At 43.7% G+C, this 22,277-nt stretch overlaps 2 protein-coding genes across 8 annotated transcripts in view; both read left to right on the forward strand.

The window, feature by feature from the left end:
- Positions 1 to 241: 241 nt before the first annotated feature.
- LOC124005576 (14-3-3 protein epsilon-like) lies at positions 242 to 5,905 on the forward strand. Of its 4 annotated transcripts, none has more exons than XM_046314973.1 (7): positions 242 to 530; positions 1,736 to 1,935; positions 2,201 to 2,307; positions 2,659 to 2,865; positions 2,997 to 3,133; positions 3,591 to 3,638; positions 4,899 to 5,905. In XM_046314973.1, exons 1-6 carry the CDS (start codon positions 467 to 469, stop codon positions 3,596 to 3,598), a joined length of 723 nt encoding a protein of 240 aa, XP_046170929.1. In that variant the 5' UTR covers positions 242 to 466; the 3' UTR covers positions 3,599 to 3,638; positions 4,899 to 5,905. The 4 variants fall into 4 exon arrangements, with proteins under 4 accessions (XP_046170929.1, XP_046170928.1, XP_046170926.1 ...); XM_046314972.1 differs by having other exon boundaries at positions 4,902 to 5,905; XM_046314970.1 differs by lacking the exon at positions 3,591 to 3,638.
- A 10,402-nt stretch (positions 5,906 to 16,307) lies between these two features.
- LOC124006406 (unconventional myosin-Ic-like) overlaps positions 16,308 to 22,277 on the forward strand; it is an 87,785-nt gene continuing 81,815 nt past the window's right edge. For 2 of the 4 annotated variants that reach the window (XM_046316410.1, XM_046316408.1), the window contains exon 1: positions 19,781 to 20,228. Coding sequence is in view for 2 of the 4 variants with exons in the window: in XM_046316406.1 (XP_046172362.1) it covers positions 16,596 to 16,685 (90 nt within the window). In the remaining 2 variants the exon portion in view is untranslated. Of the gene's footprint in view, positions 16,686 to 19,780; positions 20,229 to 22,277 lie in introns of those variants that run through there. The other 2 variants (XM_046316406.1, XM_046316411.1) reach the window with 2 other exon arrangements.

Consider the following 22,277-nt stretch of genomic DNA (forward strand, 5'->3'; position numbering starts at 1 on the left):
CTTCATGGGGGCGTGTTTGTTAACAATACCACTGCAAATACCAAAAAAGAATCAAGCTGATTCCATACCATTGTAAATTGTAAAGATGTTCTTGATAAGAATATTCAGAAAGCCTTATCAGCTTACATTTTTTGTGTGTGTGTGTGTGTGTGTGTGTGTGATAATGCTCACCATGATAATAATAATGTGGGTGTAAATGTTTGGAATCCCGAGACACTGGTTGCCATGCCGTGCAAGAATGGGAGGGGGTTTTATGAGGAAGGGGTGATCCTCAGAGGGGGGTGATAGGTTCCCGGATTGAGATTTTCGCCATTTTTTTTACTCCAGGACAACCGGTGGGGTGGAAACGCCACTGATCTATCCGTTGATTTCACAGGACCCGCCGACAGATTGACCTAGTAGCAGCAACTGTCGAGCATTTTTACCAATTTGTCAGTTTAAACTAAACTTCGCCACTCGCAACAAAATGGGCGACCGGGACGATCTAGTATATCAGGCAAAACTCGCCGAGCAGGCGGAAAGATATGACGGTAAGATATACAATTGTATTATTCGATGGAGGGACATGTTTGCCGTTGTCTCCCCCCAGCTAGCTAACGGTAGTAGCTTCCAACATAGCTAACACTTGCACTCAACCCTCCTCCCTCTTGCAGGGGCGAGGATGGTGATGTCAGTGCGCTAACGTTAGCTAGCTAGTTAGCCTGAGCTAACTCATTGGCTTAACTATGGAGCCGTGTTACTAGCATTAATTAGCCAATACGATAGCTACTCAACTGTCCAGATTTGTTCAAAGATATGGATAATTTAAAGAGAATACAAAATGGCGGATTATCGATGGTGCGAGAGCTAGGTAGCTAGTAAGCAAGTGGGGGGGGGCTAGCTAACTAGCGCGTTAGCTAACTAGCGCGTTAGCAAACTAACGTTAGCTGTGCTACTGGACCTATGTGGGGATTACTTTTCCCGAACAATGTCAGCCAATTTAAGTTTATGCTACATTACTAGCTATAATATAACATGAGATCACTATGTACATCTGTTGGCCAGCCAAATACCCACGTTAGCGAACATTCTCGTGGTCCAACGTTATAGCCTGCTATCTGGGTGTGACGAATCGACGGCTGACCTTAAATAAAACCGACGCCCCAATGATAAGCAATTTTGACGTAGTTCAGTTAGTGAGAGAACATGTCTGTCAATTGGCATGAAGCTGTTTTTAGATGTGTGATTACAAGGCATGATCATGTCGGTCAGATTACGGAACCCTGGCCACATGCAACTTTGATTTGCCCCGAAATAAAAACCAGCTTCATTTCACCCCCAAATCAAACGCGATTCTTCAGACGTGCGGCTTTCATTCTTGACATTGACGTAACTACCGGTTTCTTAAAGGTATGATTATGTACCTTGTAACTGGGTAAGCCTACATTTTGCATCAGATGCTAACTCCCAAGATAGTATTATCCAGAACCTGTGTTCATAAAGCACATCAGAGTAGGCATGCCGAGCTAGGATCAGGTCTCACCTGTCCTTATAATCATATTAATGATGGTCGATTAGGCACAATTGATTAGCACACCTACACTGAGATTCTTTGTGAATACAGAAATTATCATCTGTAACTTCAGCATAAGAAAGGTCTGTAATGTGAAGTCCTCAAATGTTGTCCCCTAGTTTTACATTGGATCTGATCTCTTTCAGCACCAATGACTTATGACTTCCTCTCTGCTCCCCACAGAAATGGTGGAGTCCATGAAGAGAGTGGCCGGGTTGGATGTGGAACTAACAGTCGAGGAGCGGAACCTACTATCAGTGGCCTACAAAAATGTAATTGGGGCGAGGAGAGCATCATGGAGGATAATCAGCAGTATTGAACAAAGGGAAGAAAACAAGGGCGGAGAAGACAAATTGAAAATGATCCGGGAATACAGGCAAACGGTGAGTAAGCCCAGAAGGATGAGTCATTCTGAGTGCATTAGTGTAGTGCGAGAGAGATCTGACATGATGAGAGAGGCATTTGAGCTGCAGCCCTCTTAAAGCAATATGGTAGCATTTCCACTGGAGAAAATGTTGAACATTATAAAATCATTTAGGCTAATTCACCTGGATGATACCATTTGTGTATTGCTGTGTGTTGTGCCTAACTAAACATTGTGTCAGTGGCTGGTCATTCATTGAGTTACTTTTTTTCTCTCTCCTGCAGGTTGAGAACGAGCTGAAGTCGATCTGTAATGACATTCTTGATGTACTGGACAAGCACCTTATTCCAGCTGCTAACACGGGAGAGTCCAAGGTCTTCTACTACAAAATGTACGGGCCTCTGCTTTTGTTGTCGATTTGTTGTTTGGGAATAGATGCTTGATAGATGATTATTGCAGTTTTTTAAACAACCAGATTAAAACCGTATTCCACAACTCTAATGGCTCTAGAATAAAGCATAGAACAGGGATTTGTGGTTCTTCCTGCAAAATCAGGAATTCCTGCTTTTCTAACATTTACTCCATTCGTTGATCATTGAATCGGACCCATCCCCTAGATGCTTTAGGTTGTCACGGCCCTGAGTTGGGAACATGGTTGTTTTTCACATGTTTTCACGGAGCCTTTTGTGTCTTTTACACCATGTTGGCCCACTGATTCTTCTCTGTCTTGCTCTTCCCTCAGGAAAGGCGATTACCACAGGTATCTGGCTGAGTTTGCTACCGGGAACGACCGGAAGGAGGCTGCGGAGAACAGTTTGGTCGCCTACAAAGCTGCTAGCGACATCGCCATGATCGAACTGCCACCGACACACCCCATTCGCCTAGGCCTCGCTCTTAACTTCTCCGTATTTTACTATGAAATCCTCAATTCACCCGACCGCGCGTGCAGGCAAGTACCTCGCACCGCTCTCCTCGATAGACTTCTAATTTAGAGCTTGATCATGTGTGCTCAAACGATTCAGTAAGGTGACTTATTTCCTTGACACGAGTGCGACATAAGACCAGTGTTTTGTACTGCAGGTTGGCGAAGGCTGCGTTCGATGATGCCATCGCAGAGCTGGACACGCTGAGCGAAGAAAGCTACAAGGACTCCACACTAATCATGCAGTTGTTACGTGACAACCTGACACTATGGACTTCAGACATGCAGGGAGATGGTAAGCGTGAGTGAGAGCTCACCCACCTGGATTTTTCCAATGCATGGAGGAAGTTGGTAATGTTATTAATGGGGAAATTGCTGTTTGAGGGGAAATGTTCAATTCCTTCATTTCTTCCAGTCTGCGGTATATTTACAATATTACAGCAGTTTGCCTCTGCTATTTATTTTTTTGTATGCCCATTACAACGTTTGTGAACAGATGCTATCCTACCAGAAAAGAGTAGCACTGTGTTTCCTATAGGTGTGTGCTGTTGGTAATTCGGCTCTTTTCAGAGTTGCTGACGTGGATCATTACACACACTCTTAACGTCTCTAACCCAACGTTGTGCCTTTCAACCTTTCACTTCCTTCTGCATTGCTTAGTGGTCCCCTCTCTGCCCTCTAGTGCTGTAGCCTCTTTAACCTTCATCTTAACGTCCACAACTCATCTCTCCTCTCTCCTTCTATCTGTGTAGAGTCCTAAAGGAGCAAAACAGCTGTTCATTTCCCATAATCTGTACTTTGTAAGTGTTTTCTGCCCTTCCCTTGGTTTGAATCGTTTGTTCTGTCCCCCGTCACTACTAACTCACTGCAATGCCTCTCACCCATTTGGTTTGTGTCACCGGGAAAGTTGTATGTTCACACACTGCGTGTCTTATGAATCTGTCTTTCTACATAGTGATTTTTTTTTTAGGCCCGGTGTATCAGTAATGCATTTAGTTTGAAGGTAACCTGGAGCGAATTGTCTTTTTCTTATGATTTCCACATGTCTTGGACAGCTGACCGATTTATTGTTTTGTTTTTTATACTGGTGAGCGAGTATAGTCTTTCAGCTGGAACCATTTTAGGTCCAGTAAAGGACAGCTCTGTAGGTAACACGGTAACTATCTTTCTCTGTGGGGCTGCGAGGTGTCTCACCAAGTTAAAACATGGGTTTGTGTGTAGAGTCTGGCGCTCTGTAGTCGCCTGCCTGATCCGTTGACGTACAGTGCTTGATCTCCGTAGCTATTGTCAGAGCCGTGTATTGTGGAGACTGGAGGACTTAACAGCGTGGCACCAACTGTTGAGGCTGTGTGGGATATCCTGTCTGTCTTTGACTGGGTGACATACATCTACATCCAGTCCCATAATCGCTCTGCTCTGTCATTCTGTCTGCCTGGCGTCCTGTAGCATGACACAACTAGACAACTGTCTCACTAACGACGGAATGCCAGTACAATAGAGTGGCTTGTGTTGGAATAGAATACTGGGGTGCAGGTGAGTCTTGGGCAGATCTGTCGAGGGATTTAAAGATTGGATGTCACGGTGTTCGCTAGATGGCTTATAAATCATGGAATGAGTAGGCTATGGGGAAATTGACAAATCAAACGCTTCTCATTTGTAAACGGAAGTCATCTGTCAGGTTGTCGTCAAGTAGGGCCTATATAGGACGTTTCATTTTATAGCTATTTAATTACTATAAGAGTTGTCTTTTATTTGATTGAAGCGCTGCAGTAGTTCTTTTGATATGGCCTACAAGGTTGTAAATGGTGGTTGACGTTTCACTGCATGTGCTAAGATGTTTGACACACTGAATGAAACCACTGCTGGGCTCACTTTGGCCTGTCCACCTGTAACTTTGGAGATTGTAGGTTAAAACTTGCACAGGAGTAATGCAATACTTCCACAGCATCTCAATATGTTTGATGTTTGGCCACTGAGTCTGATCACCTAGACAGAGGATTGTCTCTGGTGTACATAACCTGAAAGCCCAGCCCTCACCGTCCATTTCTCTTGTTTTCAAGCAGGTGAAGAACAGAACAAAGAGGCGCTGCAAGATGTGGAGGATGAGCCCCAGTGAGACATTACAGCCAACCTGAGACCCCACCCCCACACACAAAAAACTGTGGCCGCCACGCCCAAGTGACCGCGGCTCTCAGCAGCTCTCTGGCCACATGGTCTTAGAAATAATCAGTCATTGTTATTCTTTTTTTTTTTTTTTTTTTTTTTGCCCTTTAATTCAATTCAAATATAAATACCACTTAATTGAGACAATAAATACAATTTTGGAAAGGCAAAGAGTCCCTGGTTTATTTTATTTTTCTTGGTACATGCAGTTCTGAAAAAAATCTTTGTTTTCATTATTGTTTTAATTTTGTCTTGTTTTTGGTCTTTCCTCAATATTTTATCAGTTGCTGGATGTATTTTGAGATTTTTTTTTTCTTAATGTAATTACAGAAATTAACTTTTATTACTGATATGTCTATTAGTTGTGGGAGCTGTAATATTTCTGTTAGTGAGAGATTCAAATCATTAATCCTTTTTAAGGGCAAGTCTAAACAAAGTCCTCTTTCGTGAACCTAGTTTATCAGAGGAAGTTGGCAAAATTCTTGATATCCACGTGGAGCAAAATGCTTAACTTTTACACCATAGTGATTCTATTGTGATGTTTTGGATTGTATGTTGTGCTAAATACTGTATTGCAAATACTTGCTGATTTCAGATGAGGGCTGGTAGCCGTAAAAATCAGAGGAAGCGTTGCGTTAACAGACAGTTCTCGACTGGCTTCTGTTGCAAGATGACAGGGTTCTAAATAGATGATTTCAAGCCTGCATGAGTTCATTAATTTTCTGCCTCTTTCCCCTCCTTTTATATAGCTCAATGTTTTCCTTTTCTTTTAGCTTCATTATGTGTAACTTACAGCTAATTTGTACTACTGGATATCTGACTGGAGCCACAATCTGTATTGTTCTTACTGAAACACAGCATGGAATTAACATTAAACAATCTAAATTAAACATACCAAAATGTCTGTTGGTGTTGACTACATCAAACGATGAATTCATGCTTCTTGATTTTTTTTTTGGCTTTTCAAAAAGCATTGGAGTAAAGCCATTGGTATTGAGTTTAAAAAAAAAATGTAGTTAGAAAATGACTCACAAAATGGAAGCTTGTCTTTTGGCTGTATGCCCATTTATTTACGGTGGGCCATGTTAAGTCCCTGTCATTTGAGAAACACTGGTGGAAGGTTGGAGATAAATCCCTAGTCTACTCACCACCCACAGGGCTCATGGTTGGTTGGCCCCCTACACCAAATCTCTCATCAGAGCTTTCTATTGAAAGGTAAAACATTTTGTAATGATGGATTGCATTGATTTGCTAGCAGTTGTCATATACATCGTGTTATACTTGTATACCAGTTAAGCAGGTATGGCAGGTTAATGCAGTGCATTTGTATTTAGACCTCTTGATTCTTTTCCACATTTTGTTACCTTACAGCCTTATTCTGAAATTGATTAAATACATTTTCCTCATCAATCTACACACAATACCCCATAATGACAAAGAAAACGGGTTTCAAGACATTTTTGCAAATGTATAAAATAAAATAAACGAACAGAAATAGCATATTTACACCTGTGGTAAATTGAACTGATTGGACATGATTTGGAAAGGCACACACCTGTCTATATAAGGTCCCACAGTTGACAGTGCGTGTGTCGGAGTAAAAACCAAGCCACGAGGTCAAAGGAATTGTCTGTAGAGCACCGAGACAGGATTGTGTCGAGGCCTTTATGGTAGAGTGGCCAGACGGAAGGCACCTAAAGACTCAGACCATGAGAACAAGATTGAACCCATTGCCTGAATTTTTTTACATTTCATTTTTCTACCTTTAGGTTGGCCAGTTGAGAACAAGTCATTTACAACTGCGACCTGACCAAGATAAAGCAAAGCAGTGTGACACAGAGTTACATTGATGAATGCCAAGCATCATGTCTGGAGGAAACCTTGCACCATCCCTACAGTGAAGCATGGTGGTGGCAGCATCATGATGCGGGGATGTTTTTCAGCAACAGGGATGAACGGAGCAAAGTGTAGACAGATCCTTAATGAAAACCTGCTCAGGACCTCCGACTGGGGCGAAGGTTCATCTTCCAACAGGACAACAACCCTAAGCACACAGCCAAGACAACACAGAAGTAGCTTCAGGACAAGTCTCTGAATGTCCTTGAGTGGCCCAGCCAGAGCCCGGACTTGAATCCGATCTAACATCTCTGGAGAGACCTGAAAATAGCTGTGCAGCGATGCACCCCATCCATCCTGACAGAGCTTGAGAGGATCTACAGTGAAGAATGGGAGAAACTCCCAAAATGCAGGTGTGCCACGCTTGTAGCGTCATACCCAAGAAGACTCAAGGCTGTAGTATCTGCCAAGGGTGCTTCAACAAAGTACTGAGTACTGACTTCAGTTTTGTATTTTTTATAAATGTGAAGAATTTCTTAAATTGTGTTTGCTTTGTTATTATGGGGTATTGTGTGTAGATAGATTAAGGGGGGGGGACTATTTAATCCATTTTAGAATAAGGCTGTAACGTAACAAGATGTGGAAAGTCAAGGGGTCTGAATACTTTCCGAACACACTGTACTGTATGCAGGCCCACATTACAAGAATGTTGGCTTTGACACGTTTATTAAATTGAAAGGGGACAAATAAGCCTAAAAACGCATGAATTGTCACCGTGACACCGATGACAGGTGACTGTAAGACCCTAACTAGGTTACAGGGCCCCCAGTATGAACAGCCACAGTGTCTATAAAGAAAGCCCTATCAAGTCTGGTACGTGAGATTGCTGGGCCTAGTACATCCCTTTGAGGTGCTGGTCTCGGTTTTGTTCGAACACATGTACGTCTTGAAATCATTAACAACAGTCTAGTCGTTGGAGGTGAAATGTCTGCCTCTTCTAAACGGTCCTTTTCACAATATTCCTCCATGTCGTCTTTCCGAACAAACTTTCAGTTGTATTTCCAGTGTTGATAATTCAAGCGTTCATTTAAACAGTGTTCATTTGAAGTGTTGATTTAAATCTGTTAATAGTGATAACTTTCAAAAATATAAGTATATTTGCTGGTCTTTTCTTGATTGTTTCTTTTATGTGAAAGTGTTTATTTTGTCATCTGACAGTTGGTTATCATGTGTCAAACACAAGACTGACTTAAACTAACGCAGAGTGAAATAATCTTTCAGACGGGGCACATGTTGCGCAGAATGACACACAGTCAACGTGTGATTTTTGCATCTGCTTTCAATCAATACCATCAGCCACTGGAGGTGACATCTGCCATGTACAGGTCACATGTGCCACGTTACATTTCCTGCAATACAGACACAGCCCATTGTACGTGGTCTGTAAATTGTGATTCAATATAGAATTGTCCACAACTATTTTGTAACAGGATTATACACTTGAAAAGGATTTAGATTCTCACATTTCATCCTTAAACTAGTCAGTCTAACAATTGTTTCTGCTGGGTCGGTGACTGCTGGTAAGGGTTCCTCTCAGGCCATCCACTGTGGTGGGGGGAGCCACGTTACATGATGCCATTTGATTTGGATTTACCTTGAGAGAAAGCAGTCCATCCCTGTCCTTCTCAAAGAGTCTCCTGTAGAGGTTGCTTCTTCGCTTACACACTTGACAGAAACCTGCGGAGATATAGCCCTGTGGAGAGAGGCCTGGCTGGGACACACAGAAAGGCACAAGAGAAGGACCTCCGAAGTCCTCGCACTTCCACCAAATGAATGAAAGATAGATCTCACATTCTGAATTGATCTGGGGCATATCCATCCAACCCATTCTCCAGCTGTCTGAAGTCCATTGGCAGGTCAAAGCGACATATCTTCTTGGATGGACACACCATTGCCTCCATTGGTTGGTGTTTACCTCTCTGTTATTGGATGAATATGACTGTCAGGATTGTTGAAGACAGTGCCAACCCTTCAGTTAGGATTCAACGTACAATAAAGCAGTCATACAGCTCAGACAACTGTGTGCTTATGCTGTCCAGACTCTCCTGTTCTCTCCTCACCGGTTACAGGGTGACGCAAGAGCAGCTCCTTTAGCACCCCCTGGAGGACAAGACGTGTGCATACAGAGGCTGCTTCCACTGAAACTCAGATGAAACTACATTAGATATTTGAGATAGGAGATCATAGCTGATCCGCTGACTGTATGTATATTGCATTGTGAGAAATAGAAAACAAGTATGACATTTGTATCATGATGATCCCAAACTGGGAATATGTCTGACCTTACCTGAGTGTCAAATATTAATGGACTGACGGGCAGGAGTTCTGCTGGGAATATATCTGACCTCAACTGAGGGTCACATGTTAATGGACTGACGGGCAGGAGTTCTGCTGGGAATATATCTGACCTCAACTGAGGGTCACATATTAATGGACTGACGGGCAGGAGTTCTGCTGGAAATATATCTGACCTCAACTGAGGGTCACATATTAATGGACTGACGGGCAGGAGTTCTGCTGGGAATATATCTGACCTCACCTGAGGGTCACATATTAATGGACTGACGGGCAGGAGTTCTGCTGGGAATATATCTGACCTCAACTGAGGGTCACATATTAATGGACTGACGGGCAGGAGTTCTGCTGGGAATATATCTGACCTCACCTGAGGGTCACATGTTAATGGACTGACGGGCAGGAGTTCTGCTGGGAATACTTTCCTTCTCATCACACTCTGTTTTCCTCTTCACTTTCCCATCCCCCCCTCCACCTGAGATCTGTTCATCAGACCTAGGACAGCTGTAGATTATAGTTGACATGTAAAATAGGAGACTGATTTTATCATTAAGCATGTTGTAAACGGAGTGTACAAGACATTATGAACACCTACTCTTTTCATGACATAGACTGACCAGGTGAAAGCTATGATCCCTTATTGATGCCACTTCTTAAATCCACTTTAATCGGTGTAAATGAAGGGGAGGAGACATTTTAAAGAAGGACTTTTAAGCCTTGAGACAATTGAGACATGGATTGTGTATGTGTGCCATTCAGAGGGTGAATGGGCAATACAAAAGATGTAAGTGCCTTTGAACGGGGTATGGTAGTAGGTGCCAGGCACATCAAGAATGGTCCACCATCCAAAGGACATCCAGCCAACTTGACACATCTGTGGGAAGCATTGGAGTCAACATGGGCCAGCAGCCCTGTGGAATGCTTTCGATACCTTATAGAGTCCATGCCCGACTAATTGAGGCTGTTCTGAGAGCAAAAGGGGTTGCAACTCAGTATTAGGAAGGTGTGTCTAATGTTTTGTACACTCAGTCGATGTATCTGATGTACACAGTCAATACTTGAGTGATTCCTCTAATGTCCAGTCTATTTGGCTAACAAAAAACACATTCGAATGGAGCCTGATTAAAAGAGGCACTTCGTTCAACTTTTTGCACTTGTTCTCTTTAATCTGCCTTTCATAATGCAGAGGACCAGGCTCATCAGTGCTGGCAACACTTCTGCATTGGGACAAACAATCTATGTCATTCTTTCATACAATCATTATCTGGTATACTGCAGCACTAAAACATGCCTTTTCAAAAAGTTGTTTGAGTTTTTAAAAATTGATTAGACTATTCTTGATTTCTCAGCTTTCGTACTTCAGTCCTTCTCAAAACACTGTTTTTCCTTCTGTGTGTAATGTGTTGTTTACCTAGTGTGTATGGAGACTACTCACCTACAGTGGCTTGCGAAAGTATTCACCCCCCTTGGCATTTTTACTATTTTGTTGCCTTAAAATCTGGAATTAAAATGTATTTTTGGGGGGCTTGTATCATTTGATTAACAGAACATGCCTACCACTTTGAAGAAGCAAAATATGTTTTATTGTGAAACAAACAAGTAATATGACAAAAAAAACGGAAAACTTGAGCGTGCATAACTATTCACCCCCCCCCAGTCAATACTTTGTAGAGCCACCTTTTGCAGCAATTACAGCTGCAAGTCTCTTGGGGTATGTCTTTACAAGCTTGGAACATCTAGCCACTGGGATTTTTCAAGGCAAAACTGCTCCATCTCCTTCAAGTTGGATGGGTTCTGCTGGAGTACAGCACTCTTTAAGTCATACCACAGATTCTCAATTGGATTGAGGTCTGGCCTTTGACTACGCCATTCCAAGACATTTAAATGTTTCCCCTTAAACCACTCGAGTGGATTTAATAGCGCTCAGTGGGATGTTCAAAGTTTCTGATATTTTTTTATAACCCAACCCTGATCTGTACTTCTCTACAACTTTGTCCCTGACCTGTTTGGCACGCTAATTGGTCTTCATGGGGTCACTTGCTTGGTGGTGTTGCAGACTCTGGGGCCTTTCAGAACAGGTGTATATATACTGAGATCATGTGACAGATCATGTGACACTTAGGTTGCACACATGTGGACTTTATTTAACTAATTATGTGACTTCTGAAGGTAATTGGTTGCACCAGATCTTATTTAGGGGCTACATGTGCACACAACAACTTTCCTTTTAATTTTAATTTTAAGAAGTTATATTTTTCATTTCACTTCACCAATTTGGACTATTTGTGTATGTCCATTACATTAAATCCAATTAAAAAGCTATTTCAATTACAGGTTGTAATGCAACAAAATAGGAAAAACACCAAGGGGGATGAATACTTTTGCAAGGCACTGTAGCTACCACCTCTGTTTGGCTTAGGCCTACAGTTGCTTAGTTGCTTGTAGTCTTCTTGAGCTGTACATTGGTGGATTCTGGTTTTAATTGTTGGTGTGTGCTTTCAATCTTCTAACTTCAGCGGAGGCTTTAGAGGTGTGTGTACAGTAGATATACCATGACGACATCATTCATTTCCCATTCATTTTAAGACTCATTTGAGTGAATAAAGCTGTGTTTTTATCTGAAACCACCAGAGGGCAGCAATTGCTAGCGCAAGATAAAAAAGATTAGCTCTAATTGGCACGAGTTTGGCCCCGTTCAAAGTTAAGGCAAAAATAACCTACCGTAGGGGAAATGTAAGAAATATTTTTTAAATACAGCACCAAAATACAGTGTCATCTAATTAAAATACACATTTTATTAAGTACGTTCTGAATATTTCTAGGGAAATGTAGTGTGAGGACAGTTCTTTGGGCTGGTGCTTGAGTGGTAGCCTATTTGGCGTCATGTGCTTTCCTGTGGAAACGGCGCTGCTGAATCCTACGTTGTCAGAGGCTGATAACTGCTTTTGAACAGACTGAAGGAACAAACGGCATGGAAATATTAGGGATTTCCTTTTTAGTGTTAAAAATAGGAATGGCTATTTCCAGTCACCTCTGGGAGATAGCGCTAGCTTATTCCTGTTGGTTACTTCAGTAACTAGGAGGGGTGTCCCTAGGAGGGGTGCGTCACTTGAGTGGGTTGAGTCACTGATGTGATCTTCCTGTCTGGGTTGGCGCCCCCCCTTGGGTTGTGCCGTGGCGGAGATCTTTGTGGGCTATACTCGGCCTTGTCTCAGGATGGTAAGTTGGTGGTTGAAGATATCCCTCTAGTGGTGTGGGGGCTGTGCTTTGGCAAAGTGGGTGGGGTTATATCCTTCCTGTTTGGCCCTGTCCGGGGGTGTCATCGGATGGGGCCACAGTGTCTCCTGACCCCTCCTGTCTCAGCCTCCAGTATTTATGCTGCAGTAGTTTATGTGTCGGGGGGATAGGGTCAGTTTGTTATATCTGGAGTACTTCTCCTGTCCTATCCGGTGTCCTGTGTGAATTTAAGTATGCTCTCTCTAATTCTCTCTTTCTCTCTTTCTTTCTCTCTCAGGACCTGAGCCCTAGGACCATGTCTCAGGACTACTGGGCATGATGACTCCTTGTTGTCCCCAGTCCACCTGGCCGTGCTGCTGCTCCAGTTTCAACTGTTCTGCCTGTGATTATTATTATTTGACCATGCTGGTCATTTATGAACATTTGAACATCTTGGCCATGTTCTGTTATAATCTCCACCCGGCACAGCCAGAAGAGGACTGGCCACCCCACATAGCCTGGTTTCTTCCTAGGTTTTGGCCTTTCTAGGGAGTTTTTCCTAGCCACCGTGCTTGTACACCTGCATTGCTTGCTGTTTGGGGTTTTAGGCTGGGTTTCTGTACAGCACTTTGAGATATCAGTTGATGTACGAAGGGCTATAATAATACATTTGATTTGATTTAGTACAGAGTATATTTTTTAACCTCTGCCATATCCCTCCTTGCCCTTTCTCGTTGCCATGCCCACGTGCCCTTTACTCACAGATTGGCCCCTGACTCTCACTCTCACACAAACAGGATGCGATTCCCTCTCTACTTCCTTTAAAGACTTCTCTGTCAGTGACAAGTTGTGTCCACGCCTAGTTCAGGAACACTGGCCCGTCGTGTAGGAGTTCTCCCACTGCGCCTGGCTCACCTTGACACACACTACTGTAACAGCTGCAGATTCTGACACACACACACACCTCATATCACCCTGACAGTGTGAGTGGATAGGACATGAAAGATAGTTTAGACCAGCATAGAGAGAAAGAGAGAGAGAGTTGGGCCTCCTTCGCCTTGTGTGTTGAAGGATGGACAGCATTGAGAAAGCGGAAGTGTGTGTAGAAACCTTCAGCCAGGAAAGGACCTTGAGCCTGTCTTCTGTTAATTAATAACTATCTTCTGCATTGTTTTTGGAAACTCACAATATCTTATCCGTGATCAGTGTAAACAACAAACTATATCCTTGAGCTTGAAAACCATCTCAGAAAAGTACACTATTAGCGATCTTACTTTCAACGAACCACACCATATAAAGGCTTTATAGGGCATTCAATAAGTCTTCATAAACAATATGTAAATGCATAAGCAAGGTCATGCTACATAGAGGGTAATTCAAAAGGTCATTACTTTTGGTGTTTTGCCAAATGAACCTTTTTTCATGTCCATTTCTGGTTTTGGTTGCCTTCTGTTACAGTTCTTACTCTTCCCAGTATGTTTCAGGGACGTCAGTGTGTGTTCTCTTCTCTCTTCTCATCCACAACAGTCTGCTAGGCTGAGCCCGGGCTGAGGTCTTGCTGCGTCAAGGCCACTGTTTCCTGTTGATGCCCAGATATCAGGAATACCTCGGGCGCATGTCACAGGTCAAAGGATGTGTGTCACTGTCACTTCCCATCTCAGCAGCCCCCAGACACTGTAGGAAGACATACACCAAGGGCCCACTACCACCACATGTACAGTGCTGCGGAAAGTATTCAGACCCCTTGACTTTTTTCCACATTTTGTTACGTTACAGCCTTATTCAAAAATGTATTAAATCATTTCCCCCCTCTCATCAATCTACACACACAATACCCCATAAATGACAAAGAAAACATATTTTTTAACATTTTGGCAAATGTATAAAAAAAAAAACTGAAATATCACATTTACATAAGTATTCAGACCCTTTACTCTGGAACTTTGTTGAAGCACCTTTGGCAGCAATTACAGCCTTGAGTCTTCTTGGGTATGACGCTACATGCTTGGCAGACCTGTATTTGGGGAGTTTCTCCCATTCTTCTCTGCAGATCCTCTCAAGCCTAATCAGGTTGGATGGGGAGCGTTGCTGCACAGCTATTTTCAGGTCTCTCCAAAGATGATCGGGTTGAAGTCCGGGCTCTGGTTGGGCCACTCAAGGATATTCAGGGACTTGTCCCGAAGCCACTCCTGCGTTGTCTTGGCTGTGTGCTTAGCGCTGTTGTCCTGTTGGAAGGTGAACCATAGCCCCAGTCTGAGGTCCTGAGAGCTTTGGAGCAGGTTTTCATCAAGGCTCTCTCTGTACTTTGCTCCGTTCATCTTTCCCTCGATTCTGACTAGTCTCCCAGTTCCTGCCACTGAAAAACTTCCCCGCATCACGATGCTACCACCACCATGCTTCACCAAAAGAATGGTGCCAGGTTTCCTCCAGACATGATGCTTGGCATTCAGGCCAAAGAGTTCAATCTTGGTTTCATCAGACGAGAGAATCTTGTTTCTCGTGGTCTGAGAGTCCTTTAGTTGCCTTTAGGCAAACTCCAAGTGGGCTGTCATGCGCCTTTTAATGAAGAGTGGCCTCCGTCTGGCAAATCTACCATAAGGCCTGATTAGTAGAGTGCTGCAGAGATGGTTGTCATTCTGGAAGGTTCTCCCATCTCCACAGAGGAACTCTGGAGCTCTGTCAGAGTGACCATGGCCCTTCTTCCCCGATTGCTCAGTTTGGGCCAGCTCTAGGAAGTGTCTTGGTGGTTCCAAACTTCTTCTATTTGGATGGAGGCCACTGTGTTCCTGGGGACCTTCAATGCTGCAGAAATGTGTTGGTACCCTTCCCCAGTTCTGTGCCTCAACACAATCCTGTCTCAGAGCTCTATGGACAATTCCTTCAACCTCATGGCTTGGTTTTTGCTCTGACATGTACTGACAACTCTGAGACCTTATATAGACAGGTGTGTGTTTTTCCAAATCATGTCCAATCAATTGAATTTACCACAGGTGGACTCCAATCAAGTTGTAGAAACATCTCAAGGATAATCAATGGAAACAGGATGCACCTGAGCTCAAATTCGAGTCTCATAGCAAAGGGTCTGAATACTTATGCAAATAGGTTATTTCTGTTGTTTATGTTTAATAAATGTACAAATATTTCAAAAAACCTGTTTTTGCTTTTAAATCCATTTTAGAATAAGGCTGTAACGCAACAACATGTGGAAAAGGGGAAGTGGTCTGTATAGTTTCCGAATGCACTGTACCAACAGCCATGCTCTCACACACATATCTGCATGTTCACAAGGCCGTACACAAATGGTGATGAACACACACATCTAGGGAACACTGTGATGGAGGATAAGAAGGAACAGTAACACAGAAGTTACAGAAGAGACACAGCCCACAGCCCACAGCCCACTACACCACACACACTTTCCCCAAAACACTATTCAACACAACCACAATCAGTTTCTATACATATTCTCAGTCACCCTCACCACAAATCCCATCACTGACTGACCATATTGACGACCCAAAACATACAGTAATATAGAGCCACATTGTACAAGGGGCTTTACAAGTAGGCCGTCATTGTAGAGAAGAATTTGTTATTAAATGACTTGCCTAGTTAAATATAAAGGTTAAATGTAATACAAATAGCCAGGGGAAACGTGAGGAGAGAGTGGGTTCCTCTGGTGTTTACCCTGTGAACGTCCGAGACAGGATGCATGAGTCCAGGAGGAAGCCCTGATACCCGGGCCAACCCAGAGTGCATTGCGCCACAGCGATCTGGTGTGCAGGGACATCAATTATACTGCGGGGCCGGCTGTGGAAAGAGAGCCTGACACTGTGACCATCAACACACATCCTTTGCCTGCTAAGGGGAAATTCACACTAGAGCACTCTGCACAGACGCAGGAAACATCCTTGTGCTTTGACTGTCTTGGCCTCGTTAGATAACTGAGAAAAGAAGCACACATGTAAATCCCTGTATGTGCGGCCAGTAAAATCATATTTTTCTACTTTAGTTTTCATTTTCACTCTTTCTCTTGACAGTGTAACAGAAACTTCCCTATTACTCTCACCGACGTTAAGGGGAGGAATTTTTACAAACGTGCGAGGGGTGGGTTGAATTCATTGCTACGCCGTCAGAAGGACCCGAGTAAGTGGACGGAGGACAGAGAGAGGGAGAGAGCGACCACGATGGAGCTGAGGATCCAGTTGATCCCTACAGGTGAGATCATCCTGTCCCCTGGGAAGAATGGAGAGAGCTACTGCCACAGCTGCACCAAGGTGAGTCCATCCATTCAACCTGCTCACTCCTCATACACTTGAAATAACTAGCTATCCTAGAGTGGGATTTCCCTAGTCTGGTCCTAGATCTGTTCGTGCTCTCATGCTAACTTTGCCAACCTTGGCAAGACAGCACAAACATGTCTGGGACCAGGCTAGGATCTGCCTGTGTGGAAGTAGAGCTGATGTATCATTTTAGAGGTTCACTGTGGACGGGGAAAAAGTTGTTCACCTTGGCCGCTCACTCTGGTTTTCGCCTGACACAGGAGGTTGGTGGCGCCTTAATTGGGGTGAACAGGCTTGTGGTAATGGTTTCCATGGTTTCCATGTGTTTGATGCCATTCCATTCGCTCCGTTCCAGCCATTATTATGAGCCGTCCTCCCCTCAGCTTGCCTCCAAGCGGCTCGACTATGTACGGTAAATTTGTTTGTGCCAAATAGTTGGCTTGACAGGGTACAATCGATGTCATCCTCATTCGATTTTTACACTCAGTGCCCGCAGTCAGAAAACACCTGCTAGGCCATTGATGTTGAGTGCCAAGTGGAAAATGTTACACAGGGCTCATAATGTGCTGTCTACTTCAGTGTGTTTGGAGAGGCGTGAAAACGTCCTCCAATGTAAACACAGATTCAGAAAAGTATACAGCAGAAAATGAATGGCGGGAAAGGCCATTTGAATAAACAAATGATAAACAATAAGAAAATCCAAACCAACTGAATGGTCGATTGCCACTTAAATAATGATATTAACATAGCACATTATCAATGTAAAGAAGGGTGACATGTTTCCCTATGGAATGGGGATTGCACAAGTTCCCGGTGAATGTGAGAGAGTGGTGTGGTGATCGAGCGGGTGGGACTGAGTCTCCAGTTCGCACAATCTAAGGAATGCAGGGTGTGGGGCTTTAAATCAGACAGCATATGGTGAAACAACAAGGCTGTGCCACAGAAAGCAGTGGAGGTTAAGGGAGTGTTGGGCTCGTACACAAACCAACTTTGACCAACTTGGATCTTAGGAATAGATTGAGATCTATAGCGTCCAACCGGTGAGACGCTATTAACGTCATCTGATAAATCTTAAGTTTGATCAAGTTCAGTTTGAGCCTCGTGTTCGTTCGGTGAGCAGGAATGGCTAATGACGGGAATGGTACAGAATGTAGGTGAGGAAAAGACAGAACATGCATCCCAACATTCCACCATGGTCACATCACCCTCTTGTGTCTCTGATTGTGTGTGTGTGTGTGTGTGTGTGAGATTGAACATGTGGACTTGTGAACTGAAGGCACAAGAGTAGTGTACGAGTTGATGAGTAGGCATATCATATACACCATTTTCTCATTCCTTATCGAGAAAGGAACAATGCCCTCTTCCAGGTTCACACAGATTCTGTGGCGAGAGACAGAGACACTCCCTGGAGTACAGTCTGTCTTTCCAATGAACAGGGCCTTGTCAACAGGATACAACCTTTCCTCCCAGCATAATTAAAGCAGAGTGAGGAGGGCTAGCAAATCTGGGTAGTGTGTGTGTGTGAGAGAGAGAGAGAGAGAGAGAGAGAGAGAGAGAGAGAGAGAGAGAGAGAGAGAGAGAGAGAGAGAGAGAGAGAGAGAGAGAGAGAGAGAGAGAGAGAGAGAGAGAGGTGGGCTACAGTACTGAATCGATCACTACCCCTTCTGGCAGGGGTGCCATATTGCAGTCCATTATCACATAAAGGCAGGCAATTGAACTGCAAAGGTCACCTTCACATGGGAAGAGGTGGTGTAATATGGCACCATTTAAAAATGCTGACAATAATAAAGCAATGCTGACAGTGGACTTTTGTTAAAGTGTACAAGCCTCAGACCTGTAGCCTACTATGACAGTAGAATGTGCATAATATACTAGAATAACATTAACATATCAATAGCAAATTGTTGAACTTGCTGCCACAGATCTGATTAAAAAGTCGCATTGCGGCCACACCCTTTCCATGAACCAACCACGCAAAGCATGGTAGGACGCGGACAGAAGGTGCAGTGACAGGTCTATTGACAGTAGAGGGGAGAAGAGCACTACTACAAAGTCAGCGAAGGGAAAGTGAGTTGAATGCCGTCGGCGGTTTTTCTTTTCTCGTTCAGGATTTTCAACGGCATATTCTCACCAGTACAACAGTATTTACAGGCACTCTCAACCCATATGTTATTCTTATGGTACGAGCTATAGGCAAACATCCCTATAGGCAAACATTGAAAGGCTAATCAAAGCAAGGACGTGTGCTCTCACAGTGCAACATTAGGTTCACACAGGGCTATCCAATACAAACATTGCATAGACTACTTCCCATATAGCCTATTTAGTGTTACGCTTGTTGAAAACAGTTTGATGTAAAACAAATGATATTTCTCCTTAAGTCTGTGGGATGGGTCTCGAGAACTTCCTGGTATCTATGCTGCGTTCATAACCAAGTGTGAAGGTAGTATTTACCATATACGACTGGGGAAAATTCACTTGAATGCCCCTCCAAGTCATACTTGCAAGTGGGAAAGTCGTCTATTGCCCCATTAATGTGCTAGTTGGAACGAGGAAACTCCGAAATGTCTGACTTGTTAACTGGTTGAACGCGGAACGTGCATAACTATAACCAGTTAGCATGTGATTGCCGCATATAACTTCAGCGCTCCAACTTCTCCCACTTGCTGACCTCTGTCGTCACCTACTAAAGGAAATTACATTTTGAAAACATAATTTTCAGCAGTTTACTTTAACAACAAAAAAATATTTTTTTAAAAGCAATATATTATATGTTTTTGGAACACGATCATTTGTTTACAACCATGACTTTTATACGAATATAATGCAATGTACCAAATAACAGAGACACTTTATACACAGGGGTATACACATTTAAACTAAAATACATAGGCTAAGGTTTCACAGGCATTTAGAATTCAATTTGCTTTTACAAGCATTATAGCTGTTATTTTAGTTCATGGTTAATGCAGCTTGTTGATCATTTGCCACTCGGCGTTTTTTCAACGAGTTCAAAGCACGTGAATGCATCCAACTTGTATTTACGACTTCACAACTGGTAACTACCACGTTCCCAATAGGTTATGAACGCAGCATAAGGGCTGTTGAGTGTTTGAAGGAGGGAGAGGAAATTACTGACATGTTCCACGACTCAACAGGGGACTCAAATACTCAGAATAATATAATAATATTTTTTTATGGTTTAAAATTACTGCTGTTGTATACTTGAAGTGCACTTGCTAGACAACGCTACTCTTACAAAAATAAAAATAAAGTGTAAGATCATTTGAAATAGGTGAAAAGTGGTGGATAATGTAGGCTACTAAAGCGGTGGAGAAAAAACCTTCAATAGAATTACAGCCGCCAGATTGTAGTTGCTTGTTGGATCAGTAACGAGGAACCGCTGAAAGGACCGGTCACATCGAGACGGGAGTTGAATCTGGGTTCAACGAGAGACGGAACAGACTGCTGTCTTTTTGTAGCCTACCGGCGAAGAGACATCGGGGCGAAGTAACTCACGACTTCGGCTAATTGAAGGTATGTATATCTTGAGGTACCTTGTTTCGACCCCGTTTTCTAAACAGGCTGTTACGAAGTTATTTTGTAGCGGGAAGAAGTTTGCGTGCTTCATATTTGTGACAATGTAGCAAGTCGGCGACGAGGCCATCTGGTTTTAACTACTACGACAAGTATTTTAATTCTCCAATGTATGTGATCATGAGGCTATTAGGAGTGGCTGGCAGTCATGCCATGCGTGATGTAACAACTGCCAATCCATGTCCTGTCCTGACTGCCAGCCAGCCAGCCACTCCTAATAGCCTCACGATCCCATACATTGGCGAATTAAAATACTTGTCGTAGTAGTTAAAACCAGATCGTTTGTGTAGTATCACTAAATGGGCTAACTAGACTAAGCTGCCTGGTGGTTTGTGGGTAGCTCTGTGAGTGTCTTGGGTGACCTGGGGTTATGTCAACAGGACTGTGAGTGTCCACCTGTCCTACCACGACTGTATCCAGGCTTGAGATGTGGCATTGCTCTCCACTCACATCTCATGGCTGTGTATGTGTAGATCCAGTACTAAAAACAAATAAACCTGCAGCTTCATCATGGCGATTTTTGTTTGTTTGTTCAATTGTTGAGTTAGGCAAAGCACTAAAACCAATCAGTGGTGTTGTCAGTACTTTTTTCCCACAACAGAACTTCTTGGGGATATTTTGTCTGCTGTTTAACTGTAGCCAAGACTTTCCATTCGACTACCTCAGAGGGATGCTGTGATTTTTCTCCCCCCCTAAAAAGAAGTCCTCCTACGAGGATTCCAGTTTTAGCCCAAAGGCAGAATAATTCCGGGGTTGAGCTTTTCCCCAGCTGTCTGCACTCTACGGATATTTAGGCACCTCCCAGCTCTGTCTCACAAAGCTTGAGAGTCTGACAGCGGCGATCACAGAGCCAAATATAACCCTCTGCTTGACCCCACCACATTGTTTGCATAATATCCTTTTTGCATGTATCGCTTTGCCATTGGGCAACTCTGTTTCATGTTATTTAAAGACCCAACCCCCCCCACACACACCACCACAACAGCAAATGCTTTTGTCATCAGCTGCTACATGTGACCAGCCAATATGTGTGTTGTGTGTGTGAACTCGATGGTGGTGACATGGGCGGCTCTGCAGACCTCGTCTTGTTGTGACCCCCTCGTCACAGAACCAGCTGTCGGTGCTGCAGAGCCTTACCCCAGGAGACTTATTGGCTCCACCTGCCTCAGTGCCTCAGGGCTTTACTACTCGAACTTGGCCAACATGGCTGCCTGGCTGATTGCCCTAAACCATTTCGTCAACCTCCCCCCCCCCCCCCAAAAAAAACAAAACATCAACAACACTGCAGTTTGTTGGATTACCTTGTTAGTTGAAACAGATGATGACAGTTTGGATTTGTACTAGAGCCTCACGAGCAAAGATTGAGAGGGGATGAGGAGGGAGGTTATGTATTAGAATAGGAAAGCTCTTGGTCAAATGCTAAAAGGTCTCGACAACATTCGCCCAGGCCTTGTGAATTAGTGGACCTAGGGACAGCTTGCAAAAGTACTGCACTTTCTCAGTGAGCTATGGTTTCACAGGGTTGGCGTGTCACACACATTCTGCCCGGAGTTTGAAAACCAAGCAACCGAGAGATGGGGCATGTCTGGGACACGCTGCCATGAAAACAGCCACGTCGATGTACTTCTCTGTCATGTTTCATGTTCTGTGTGCAACGCAGGAGGAGTAGCTACAGCTAACGGGGATCCTAATAAACCACCAAATACTGTGGTAGACAGCGAGGCCACACTGATGTTTCACACACCCTGGTAGGAGTGGATCTGCCAACGTTCATGAGTTAGATGAGGAGGACATGGAGTCTGGGCCACAGCCTGTTTCTATTTAGACAGCAAAAGTATATGGTCGTCTAGGAAGGGGAGTGGGAAAGGACGACGGAGACCGACTGACGGGGGAGATGGTGGGAGAAACACACCTCTTATTGATTTGGGAGCTCCTATGACAAGTCTGCGAGAGCGAGGAGAGCAGTGGGTGAAGAGTGAGGCGCGCGGG

The sequence above is a fragment of the Oncorhynchus gorbuscha genome, linkage group LG19, assembly GCF_021184085.1.
Source record: "Oncorhynchus gorbuscha isolate QuinsamMale2020 ecotype Even-year linkage group LG19, OgorEven_v1.0, whole genome shotgun sequence".
Classification (NCBI taxonomy): Eukaryota; Metazoa; Chordata; class Actinopteri; order Salmoniformes; family Salmonidae; genus Oncorhynchus; species Oncorhynchus gorbuscha.